Source organism: Lolium perenne, chromosome 1, assembly GCF_019359855.2.
Source record: "Lolium perenne isolate Kyuss_39 chromosome 1, Kyuss_2.0, whole genome shotgun sequence".
NCBI lineage: Eukaryota > Viridiplantae > Streptophyta > Magnoliopsida > Poales > Poaceae > Lolium > Lolium perenne.
In genome coordinates, this window is record NC_067244.2 from 180,546,871 (window position 1) to 180,559,281 (window position 12,411).

Below are 12,411 nucleotides of genomic sequence, written 5' to 3' on the forward strand. Positions count from 1 at the left end.
CCCATGAGGAGGGAGTAGTTCTCCCTCGAGGCTAAGGGCTGTACCGGTAGCTATGTGGTTAATCTCTCTCCTATGTACTTCAATACAATGATCTCATGAGCTGCCTTACATGATTGAGATTCATATGAGCTTTGTATCACTACTAGTCTATGTGCTACTCTTGTGATGTTATTAAAGTAGTCTATTCCTCCTTCACGGTGTAATGGTGACAGTGTGTGCATCGTGTAGTACTTGGCGTAGGTTATGATCATAATCTCTTGTAGGTTATGGAGTTAATTATTACTATGATAGTATTGATGTGATTTATTCCTCCTTCATAGTGTAAAGGTGACAGTGTGTATGCTATGTTAGTACTCGGTTTAAATTGCAAAGATCTATTATGCTCTAAAGGTTACTTAAATATGAATGTCGAATGTTGTGGCGCTTGTTAACTCCGGCTTGAGGGAGCTCTTGTGGCCCTACACAACGAATGATGTTCATTATCAAACAAGAGTATATGTAGCACAAAGGAAGAGAACTTATTTATTATGTGATCAATGTTGAGAGTGTCCACTAGTGAAAGTATGATCCCTAGCCCTTGTTTCCAAATACTGCAATCATCGCTTGTTTACTGTTTTACTGCATCTTTACTTCCTGCAATATTACTACCATCAACTGCACGCCAGCAAGCACTTTTCTGGCGCCGTTACTACTGCTCATATTCATCCATACTACTTGTATTTCACTATCTCTTCGCCGAACTAGTGCACCTATACATCTGACAAGTGTATTAGGTGTGTTGGGGACACAAGAGACTTCTTGTATCGTGATTGCAGGGTTGCTTGAGAGGGATATCTTTGACCTCTTCCTCCCTGAGTTCGATAAACCTTGGGTGATCCACTTAAGGGAAACTTGCTGCTGTTCTACAAACCTCTGCTCTTGGAGGCCCAACACTGTCTACAAGAATAGAAGCACCCGTAGATATCATTATCCCCCGCCTATGTATGCATCTAAACTAAAATTTGGATGAAAAAAGTGTTTTTACCTCTCCGGCATTTCATCATGCACCGTATGTGCGCCCACGGGGTTGTCGGACGGAGGCACCGGCGGCGTCTGGTTCGTCGGTGGAGGAGGCGGCGGAGGCTACGGGCGGCGGGTCGCGGGCGCCTTCACTTTCTTCGGCGGCGCGATGGAGGCGGCACCCATGGCTCCGTATGGCCGTTTGGACGACGACGCCTTCCTCCTCGGCGGCGCTCGTGCCTTGCCGGCGGCCTGCGCGGCGGCGGCGGGTGTGTCTGGCGTCCGCGCAGCGGAACGGAGAGCGCACGGGCGGCGGCGGTTGTGTTGCGGCGTCGGCGCCACCGCTAGGGTTTGGCGCTTGGGGCGGCGGCGCTGCGGAGGCGGCGGCAGCGGCGGCAGGTGGGATGGAGTAGGGAGGGGTTGCTGGGTTGCCGGAGGGCCCGTCCATCGCCGGGATCGCGCGGAAGCGAGGGATTGGGCGGTTAGGCGGTGAGGCGCGAGGGAAGTTTCAGCGCGGGGTTTCTTCGCGCGTGGGTGGAGCGATGACGCGCGCTGTAGCCGGCGCACAAAATATAGCCCTCACGATAGCGTAAATCGGCCCGCGCCCAAAAAAAATTTACAGCGCGTCATTTACAGCGCCTGCTGGAGGGCCGATTTTGCTCCCGCTCGCTGCAAATCGTCAGTTTTTATACCGCGCGGCGGTCGGAGATGCCCTAAACCAGCACCATGTGTGAACGAACTGAATCGGGAATGGACGGATGCGCTGTAGCTGTTGATGGGCTGGGCTGGGCTGGGCTGGGCTGGGCTTTACACATAGCTTAACTTTGTTTCTGCTTCTGGGAGGGCGGGCCACGGCCTGGTTTTTCCCTCGAGTTCCCATTCATTCATCATGTTCGCCTCCTTCTGCCGGCGGCGGCTCCTCCTCCACATCCGCAAGATCCCCGGCGGCGACGGCGCAAACCCCCTCCAGTCCATCCCTGGAGCAATTCATCTCGCCCACAGCTACTCCGTCTCCTCTGTACCCAACTCTGAATTCTACCGAGCCACCGTCTCCTACCTCATCTCCTGCGGCCTCTCCCCTGCCGCCGCCGCCGCCACGGCCACCACTCAGAAGAACCGCATCCTTTCGAGCGACAAGGCCGACGCCGCGCGTGCCCTCCTCAGAGACTACGGCTTCGCCAACGCGGACATCATCCGGACGTTGCGCAGCGCGCCGTCGATCCTCGTCGTCGATCCCGAACGGATCCTCCGCCCCAAGCTCGACTTCTTGGCCTCCCTCGGCTTCGAGCCCCGCAAGATCGCCAGCGAGCCTTTCCTCCTCGCGCGCAGCCTCGACAAGCACCTCGTCCCGTCCATCCAGTTCATCCGCGGCATCATCGGCAGCGACGACGACCTCCGCCTCGCCTTCTCCCGCGTCCCTCGGGCCCTCATGGCCGACCTGGACAAAAACATGCGCCCAGCCGTGGAAGCTCTCCGCCGATGCGGCTTGACCGAGGAGGCCATTTCGAAACTCCTCGTCATCCACATGGGCATGCTCATGGCGTCGCCGGATCGTATCAGGGAAGTCTTCGAGGATCTCAAGGCGATCGGTATGCGCATCTCGGACTCGCGCTTCCTCTACTGCTTCCGTGCGATGTGCAGCGTTAAGAGGGGCACATGGCGCCGGAAGCTGGAATTGTTTCAGAGCTTCGGTTTGTCGGAGGGTGAGGTGCTCAAGGCCTTCAAGATACAGCCAACCATAGTTCTTTTCGCCGATGAGAACATAAAAAAGAAGGTCCGGTTCTTGCTGGACGATCTGAAGCTTGTAATAAGTGATATTATGGCACAGCCTGTCATTCTAGGTTATAGCTTGGAGAAGTGCATCCTCCCAAGGTGCGCCGTGCTGAGTGTACTGATGAGGGAGGGGAGGATCCAGACAGATATCAAGCTGCCTCGGGCATTGCTCGGCAATTCCAAGACATTCTCGGCCAGATTTATATCGAGGTATGCCGATGATGTGCCAGATGTTGTCAAGGCATATGAGGGTAAGATTAAATTTGAAGGATTTATCTAACAGGATGATGGTCTTCAGAATGATATAAGTCTGGATTAGCCGATTATGTTTCCAGCCCCATGAATGTTATAGATGGAGTTGTGATCCATGATTCTAACACTACTTCAGAGGACAAATTTGCCCCCATCGGTAGCACATGTGTACTCGGTAATTATATCATCTAATTTGTAATTTAGCAGCTTCCATCTTGCATCCAGTGGCCCATTGAACTGTAGAATCATAGTAGATGATGTACTGTTCTCCAAGTTCCTTGACCTGCTATGTAATTTTCAACTGGTTCTGCCAACCGTTTATGCTTTGTATATCGATTATTTCGATACTTTTTCAGTTCCAAACATTACAGAGTAGGGAACTAAGTGTAGATGCTTTATTTCGTGCTCTTTCCAGTACTCATCTGAAGTCTTTTTTGTTCTTTGCAATATATAAAGTCGCAGAAACTTACATTTCTTACTTCCTCTCCCCGGATGTAATGCTGATGTGCACGAACTAACTTCTATGGGTAGGTATATTGGCCAAAGTGCAAGCTTGTAGTTCTGTGTGCAAAACTGTTTAAGTGGGTAGGGTGAATTTCATATTTGGTAAAGGTTTATCTGTCCATGAACCGTATATCCTCTGGCGTGCTAAAGTCTTCTTCAGTTTGCATCAACTGCATCAGAAAACAAGGTCTATGGAAAATATAGAAGGGTAAGCTAGCTAAAACCAGGATTTGATGCATACATTATCAGACACAGCACTAAACTTCTCTTGCTTGCTCTGGACCGCCAAATGAGTTGATACTTTCCAAAGCCTCAGCATTAAGACATCAGCAGAAGACTTAATAGCATCTTATTCTGTGTATTAATATTTGACCTCATTGAGGAAGGATTGAACGAGATGCAGAGTTGGAGGCTGGGCCTTCCCCTGTATGCTACAAGAAACACAGATCTAACAATGATCTGGCATCTTGTAATTTGCATCATGAGATTTTTTGAATGTTCCCAACATTTAATGTTCTTGACATCATGTAGCCTGGTTTGATCGGTTCAATATTATGTAGTAGCACTGCTCATTTCATGGTCATTAAACTTCTGTTCTATTGATAACGCCTCTCGATTTCGTTGTCTTTATTTTTTTACTCTCCAGGCTTGTGCTTGACTTGCTGGTTACCATGTGAAAGTATAGTGGCAATTGAAATGATGCAACTGATTTGTTGATAAGCCATTTGTACGCTCCTATTCATCTGCATAATTGAAACTGTTCTTTGCTGGTATAGTGGTGTACATTGAAATGCTGAAGTAAAGCTTGCTCTGTGGGAAAATTGCTCTATCTCCTGTAGAAATAACGGGTGCGGCCATAGGGAGGTGGGTTAAGATGCCGAAGCCAAGGCGAGCGTGCATGTACTAGGATGAACCACTGTGACTGAAACTGAATTTCAGTGTCAAGAGCCGTAGGGGATTTGTAATCTGTCATTACCGTGCATGTTGGAGTATCGGACCAAAAGCCACACTGTTGTTCACTTGAGGTTTAGATCAATCTTGAAAATCTATGAGCATGTTACTATCTATACCTCTCATTTGAACTCAGTGTCAAGAGGTTTGCTAAAAAAACTGAAGAAAGAACTTTAAAACTGACTAGGCCGGCATATTGCAACCTCGCCCAACTTCAGTCGGAGCCAATTGTAAGAGCATCTCCACTCGTGCCCCCGTCGAGGCCCCCGGCAAGCGTTTTTTCCATCCGGACGGCGTAATTCGGCCCAGTCGCGCCCCCGGTTCCTCGTTTTCGTCCGGATTTGGCCCTTTATCCATCCGGCGAGCCCACGCCACCCCCGGCCCCCCGGGGAGCGCTCGGGGACTCCGGACGAGTGAAAAGCGGGGAAGGGCCCGATCTGTCGGTGACTCGACGCACGAACCCCACCGCCACGTCGCTCAAAATCTCCCCCACCCCTCGTATCTCTCTCGCCGCCGGCACCACCCCGCCGGCTTGTTGCCCAGATTCCGCCGCCCCTCCTTCCCCACCTGCCTATATTCCGCCGTCTTTGGACGACGGCCTATCTGGCTGCTCTTCCGCCGGCCTGTTTTCCGGCCTGCTTGCTCCTCGTCGCTCGCGGCTCGGGTTGCCTCGACCACGCCCGTCAGGTGTTCGTCCATTTGCCTCGCCGGCCATGGACTCGGACGAAGAGGAGGAGCAGATGTTCGTCGAGCTTATGCAAGAAGAGATGGCAGCAGCCGCCCAAGACGACGAGCACATGATGATCCTTGGTTGCTTGGCAAGCATGTACGCCGGAATGGCAACTGGTCGACGTGGTGGGTCGGCACGAGGTCGCCGGAAGTGCAAGCCGAGACAGCGAATGGAGGGCTACTGCATGTTGTACGCCGACTACTTCGCCGACAATCCATTGCACGGTGAGAGTATTTTCCGGCGTCGTTTCAGGATGAGCAGAAAGCTATTTCTGCAAATTGTGTATGCCATCCGCCACTTTGATCCCTACCCGGATGCAAGGCGGATTGCACTGGTTTGGTTGGATTTTCGTCACTGCGAAGTGCACGGTGGCTATGAGGATCTTGGCGTATGGAGCTCCCGGTGATACTGCAGATGACTATCTTCGGATGGCGGAGTCCACCGCCCTTGATTGTTTCTACCGGTTCTGCAGGCCGTCATAGCGGTGTTCGGGGACTATTTCTTGAGATCACCCAACATCGAAGACACTCAGAGGATCCTTGCAACAAATGAAGCTAGGGGTTTTCCAGGGATGCTTGGAAGCATTGACTGCATGCATTGGCAATGGAAGAACTGTCTGTTTGCGTGGCAGGGAATGTACAAGGGTCACAAAAAAGGCTGCACTGTGATACTTGAAGCAGTGGCTACCCATGATCTTTGGATTTGGCACTCTTTCTTTGGTATGCCTGGATCCAACAATGACATCAACGTCCTAAACTGCTCCACGGTCTTTTCCAAGCTTGTTGAGGGTCATGCTCCTCCGGTGGACTATGTGATCAATGGTCGGCACTACAACAAAGGATACTACCTTGCAGACGGTATCTATCCAAAGTGGGCAACATTTGTGAAGACTATCTCCAACCCTGGCACCCCCAAACTTTGCGAGTTTGTCAAGAAACAAGAAGCTTGCCGAAAAGACGTCGAGCGAGCATTTGGTGTCCTCCACAGAGATTTCTTTGTCGTCCGGTTCCCCGCTATGACTTGGTCCAAAGATCAGATGTGGGAGGTGATGAACTGCTGTGTGTGCCTACACAATATGATTATTGAAGATGAGCGAAAGCATCCGGTTCCTCTGGCTTAGCAAGAAGCACCATATGAGAGAGAGGGTCCTCTTGCACAGCCTAATCACCAGGTGCCTCCATCATGGGTCGCCTTCTTTGCTATGCGTCAGGAGATTCGAGACTCTACAATGCATCAGCTGCTGCAAGATGATCTGGTGGAGCACATATGGAGGCTCCGAGGCAACGCCAACGCCGACGCCAACTAGTCTGTCTTAATTTGTTTGAAAAATTGTGAAATTGTGTGCTTCATTTGTTTCAGCACTTGTTAAACATTGTACTGATTATCGCCGAATTTGTTTCAGCAATTTTCGTACTCTTGTTTGCCGAACTTGTTAAATTTTATGTTGAATTTGTTTGAAATATGTCAAATGGTCGAGGTTGGGGGTTTCCTGCCGGGGGGACGGCTGGAACTTCGGCACTCCCCACGCCAAATCTTCATCCAATCCGGACGAAAATTTCGCCGGATTTGGGCGTGGGGAGCGCCAACGAGTGGGGATGCTCTAATGACCTGAACGTCTAATTCTAGAGCAAATCTTCTGTTTGAGTTGACTGCGCATTATAGCATTTAGCTGCCACATAAACTTATTGATTATTCAAGTAGTCAAAACCCAGGGCCGAGATACACAAAGAAAGGAACTTGGTGGAAGTCTGAGGAAGCAAATCACATCTTCATCTTCTGCCACTCGGACGTACTGTACATACAAGTACAGGCTGCAGCCATTCCTAGCCGAGGCGGAAGTTGTTGCAAGTCGTCTGCCGGAAGAGCAGGGATGAGCTGAACCCGAGGCGCGACCGCTGCAGGTCGAACTCCAGCAGGTTGTCCTCCATCATGTGGCCGCCGACCACCACCGACGTCCGCGGGGCGGGGCCGCCGTCAACCACGCCGAGGCAGAGCGCGCCGCCCTTGTTGGCGGCCACCATCGAGTTGGCCCCGAACACCACCCACGACGTGGCCTCGTTGTGCAGCACCAGCTCCACGGTCGGCACGGCCGGACCGACGCGGGTGCTCCCCACCTTGCTCCCGTCGTAGCAGAGCCTGAACGGCGCCACGGCGGCCACGCGAGGGATCATGGCCGTCTCCGCCGCGAAGGCGTCGGTGAGCGCCTTGTGGATGGAGCTCTCCAGCACGGTGTATGGCGCGACCGTGCTCAGCTTGGTGCCTCCCACGCCCTGCTTGTCGATTCCCAGCAGCGTGGCGTTGAGCGGCACGGCGCGGCCGTTCACCTTGATGGCCGTCACGCCGATGAAGTACTCGGTCGACTTGTCCCCCCTGCCGGACACCCCCGCGGTGCTCACGTTGTTGACGAGGAGCGGCGTGTAGAGGAGCGAGCCGGCGGAGAGGTCCACCCCGGGCTGGAACGCGTAGGGCGCGTCCCCGAAGACGACGACCCCGGCGGAGGTGGTCGAGGGGAGGCAGAGCGCGAACTTCTGCGAGAAGCGGAAGGTGGCGGCGAGCTGCGTCGGGAGCGCGAAGCGGGCGCGGCTGAGCGACGCCATGCCGGCGGCGCCCGACGCGAGGCCCTCGGTGAGGAACTTGGCGCCGCAGGCGAACAGGAACGCCGGCGCGGCGGCGAGCGGCCCCGGCGTCGGGCGGAAGGTGGTGGGCACGGACAGCACGTCGGTGATCAGGTTGCCGCCGGTGGCGACGCGCGTGACGGTGTTCTCGGGGAACCCGCCGCAGGTGTCGTTGAGGCACCCGGGGGACGGCGCGCCGACGCAGCTGGTGGCGCAGGCGGCCGTGCGGGCCAGGCGGCACGGCTTGGACGCGCACGGCACGCGGGCGTAGGAGGAGGACGCGTACGACCCGGGGTCGCAGTCCACCCAGAGCGTGGCGCCGCCCAGGTCGAGCACGGCAGTCACGGGCGTCTGCGGCGTGCGCTGCCGGAACCCGGTCACGTACTGCAGCGTCGCGCTGTCCTTGCGCACCGGCAGCACCACGGCGGTCGGGTTCTTACCGCTGCGGCTCGCCGCGCGGCAGGAGTGCGACGACAGGAAGAGGAGGAGGAGGAGCAGAGCGGTGGCGGTGGAAGCGACGAGATGGGAGGAACGTGCCATGTTGGGCTCGATCGGTAGAGTGTGGCATCGGCAGCGGGGAGCATGGCAAGAAGATGTTTATAAGGGCATCTCCAGCGGCGCGACGCAAGCGGTCGCTGAGCGACCGTTTTCGTCCGCCGTGACCGGAAATGCGTCTGGCACCACCTCCAGCGGGGCGACGCAAATTGACCGGGCCGTCCGCGGAGACGCAAACCTGGCCCAAATATGCACCAGGTTTGCGTCGCGGCGGACGCTCGGCGGACGCGCAAAGTGCCCGCTCGCTTCCCCATCGGGCCCGCCTGGCAGTGAGTCTGCATCGAGGGCATCGATTCAAGCGGTCAGCGCTTCCGCGTCGCGCGCGCGTGTCGTCATAGATTCAGGCGGTCGCCGCTTCGCGTCTGCGCCACGGCGTTCGCCATCAATGGCGCGGTGCGTTTCGCGCGCTGTAACGACGGGCGGCGGCTGGGCTTCTGCGCCGCCTTCAATGGCATCGTATCCCGCGCGCGCCCGCCCATAAAAGCCCACCGGTCGCGCCGCTCCTTCGCCCACTCCTCCACAACCACCACCACCGCCGCAGCGCCATGGGGAAGAAGAATGACTTCGAGGCCTCGGCGGCGGCGGCAAGAAGATCCCGCTCCCGTCTCGGTGGGGAGGCTCATGCACGGCAAATGGATGCCGTGCGGCGACGCACTGGTCAGCGTGCGGCCTGGTGGTCGGCGGCTCAGGCCGCCGCCGGTGCCTATCCCTCGATACTGCACACGCGCAGCGATCGGACCGCGGAGATCCGGCGCAGAGGCGGTATCTGCCGCGGACCTCCGCGACGATCCGGCGTACGCCATCGACTCCGAGCTTTGGCGTACGTGCACCGTCCACGGAGACGGACGGGAGACGAAGGGCGAGCTTCATGGGCGACAGGGGATTACCCCCTTCGGCCCTGCACCGGCGGCTCGTCGTCGCAGCGGCGCCGACGCGTCGTGACGAGCGCCGACGCGTCGTGAGCAGGCGCCGACGCGACGTCAGCAGACGCAGCACAACGACGCCGCCGACGACGACGAAGCCTACGCTATGTACGACGACGACGACTACGTCGAGGCGCTCGCGTACCATAGCGAGGAGGCGAAGGACGACAGCGACCTCGTCTTCCACGAATGGCAGCAGGCCTTGGCGAAGGTCGCCATCCTCGTCTCCGAGCACGACGCTGTCTGTGCCCGCCGCCGCTTCGCTACGCCATCGCGTCATGCCGCCGGGCCTGTCGGCGGATGAAGCACTTCGACAAGCGCTCCTGGAGTCGGCGGCGCCTCCGCCACCGCCGCCACAGCCGCAGTACTGGGCCCCTCCACCGCCTCCACAGCCGCAGTACTTGGCCCCTCCACCGCCGCCACAGCCGCAGCCTCCTCAACCTCCAGCACCGGCAGCGCGCCCGGCGTACGCTCCCCCGGATGCCAATCGGCCTTGGGTCGCACCGGACTTCATCGTGATCGGCGAGACGAGCAAGACACATCGACGACGAAAGCGACACATCGACGACGCGGCAAGACATCGACGAGGAAGCGATGGCGTTTAGGTTTATTTTACGTATGTAAACTATGTTTCATGTTTAAAAAAAAAAAGGACTCGTCCTAAAAAATGCGTCGTGCCGCTGAAGCCATCCCCGACGCAAACGGACGCGCGATCGATTTCGACCAAAAGAATCGACGCAAACGGACGCGCGCGGACGCTAAAATACGTCGCGCCACCGCTGGAGATGCCCTAACGCTGGTTGGCTGTCGCGATCCAGCACAGCGAGGTGGGAAGTGGCGGCTAGGCGGGGTGCGAGACGCCGGAATGGACTAGACGAGTGAACTGTATTTTCGTTGAACGAGTCGCCGTCGAGGGGCATGCATACGTGCAGGGCTGTCCATTCCCCCAATTTAATTTCTTAATTTATGGTTGAGATGAGATCCAATGCAAGGAACTTTGTCAGCAGATGCTCATTATCCTGACGGCTCGACCGTGTCAGCAGTGCCCATTTGTCGCCGGGTCGACTCTCTATGGGCGTGAGTGGTTGCTCACAACTTTTAGTCATATCTATGGAACACTACGGGAAAAGATAGCCGTCGCCTCTCTAAAATCCTAGCCGCCTCCATTTCAGCCTCCTTCGTAGATTGGTTCTCCTTCGTTCAGTCGATATCGCTGGTGTTGGAAGGAGTGAAAAAACCCGATCTATGTGTGGAGTTTTCAATAAAAGTAGTGTTTTCAATTGATTATGCTAGGATTTGGTAGTCGTTTTTTTTTTTAGATTCCCCTCATCGGAGATGACATTGTCTGCAATAAGTGATCTTCGGGTTTTCGTTAGATGACGAGATCTCTTTGGTGTTGAAAGATTACAATCCTTTAGGTACGGGCCTTCAGATCTTGCTTCGTCGGATCGATTTTGGATCTTTTGTCGTTGTTGCCGCGAGGAGGATTATCCTCGTAGTTCTTGTCCCGGCTGCTACGTTCTCGACAATGGTGATTCGTACTCTCGGCTCTCCATCGACGTCGACAAAGCTAGTCGGTTGTTATTCCCTGACATACTGGTGTTGGTACTCTTGCCGATTCAAATGTTGAATGACTGTTTTAATGGTTGTGCGCGTGCACGCAGCCTTGGCATTACGGCTTAAATTAAAATTATGGGAGAACCTTCATCGGTATTTACAGGTCTATAGTTCGTTATCTATCTTTGGCTGCCTTCAGAGGAGTACAAGATTGTGTTCTGGAAGAAGAAATAATTTGAAGATCTCGAAGATTTGTTAGTATTTTTTATACTTTATTTTGTAATCATTGGAGTCAACTCGTGTATCTCTACCATGTACTATTTATTACTATGAATATATGTGCTATTGATTGTCAAAAAAAAAAACTTCGTGGATGCTGTCCGGATTAATGCAGCCTCTAATCTACGTTGTGCAAGTTGTTTGGTTGCTAACAATTTCTACTTCACATTACTTGGGAAGCAAAGTCATTGGTGATTGGTTGCGAAATATGATCACCTCGCAAAATATACTTCTTGGTGAACTTACCCAGTTCATCGAAGATGACTACAAGGTGTTCGACGAAATAGGGAATAACAGGACAACAACCATAGATCACATAATCAACAAGGCTAGAATACGGATATTAATTCTAGCAGTGGAGTTGCACCACGAGGGCACGAGCAGCAGCTCGTGATGCAATATAAGTTAATCAACCGAGGGATTACATAAATACCACCTCGCAAAATATACAGATGTGCCATTATTGCAGATCAAACCTAGCTACTCCCAAAATGAACATTATGGATGTGGTGTTCATCATCAGCGGCAGAACACCAAGAGAACAAGCATCCAATGCTCCTTCTCCACCCAACGCACCCCCATCTTCGTGAGCTTGCATGCATTAACCCACCTTGCTCTCCAGTGTCTCAAATGGTTGTAAACCTGAGCGACACAAACATCACGACCAATGTACTTCAGAATAGCCGCAAATACCACTTTCAGGTCACGATTCCTAAACATGGACACTCCGTCCTTCTCTTTCGTGATGAACTCGCACACCCTATTCAACACGGAGGTAGACAGAGCGGCATACCCTATCATGTTGGGCCTCTTCGTGATATGGCATAACTTATCAGGCACCGGGTTGTACCGGATTGGCACAACATGTAGCACAGACTTGGACGACTAATCAACGGGGCTCGCGTTCCATACAGACAATCAAAGTATCAAAGTGCAAAAATAATGGTAAGCAAGCTAGATCTTTCACACATCCAAGCTGACAGGAGAAGGTAAATCAACAATCGGAAGCAAGCAAGTATGATAACAAGCTGCAGTGTATAAGTGCAAGTATCGTAGCAAAAGTGAAGTTGCAAACACATTGTGCGCACATAGTGATAAGGAGTGGCCCGATCTTCTCAGTAAGCAACGGTGGTGATGATGATCACGGGGTGATAGCAGCGGAGGAACACGACGATGTAGTGGATGATAACTTGCATGATGCAACGAGATCTCTCGATTGGTCCCTGTCGCCAATGCAACAGCTCTCAACCCTGCAAGATATTCGCAACTACAC

At 53.9% G+C, this 12,411-nt stretch overlaps 2 protein-coding genes across 2 annotated transcripts; one reads left to right on the forward strand and one right to left on the reverse strand.

Moving 5' to 3' along the window:
* The first annotated feature begins 1,831 nt into the window (after positions 1-1,831).
* LOC127314647 (transcription termination factor MTERF15, mitochondrial) lies at positions 1,832-3,375 on the forward strand. The gene has a single exon (XM_051345153.2). It carries the CDS (start codon positions 1,889-1,891, stop codon positions 3,050-3,052), a length of 1,164 nt encoding a protein of 387 aa, XP_051201113.1. The 5' UTR covers positions 1,832-1,888; the 3' UTR covers positions 3,053-3,375.
* Positions 3,376-6,873: 3,498 nt separating this feature from the next.
* LOC127314653 (probable aspartic proteinase GIP2) lies at positions 6,874-8,402 on the reverse strand. The gene has a single exon (XM_051345166.2). The coding sequence runs from the start codon at positions 8,362-8,364 to the stop codon at positions 7,033-7,035; it is 1,332 nt and encodes a 443-aa protein (XP_051201126.1). The 5' UTR covers positions 8,365-8,402; the 3' UTR covers positions 6,874-7,032.
* Between the last annotated feature and the right edge of the window lie 4,009 nt (positions 8,403-12,411).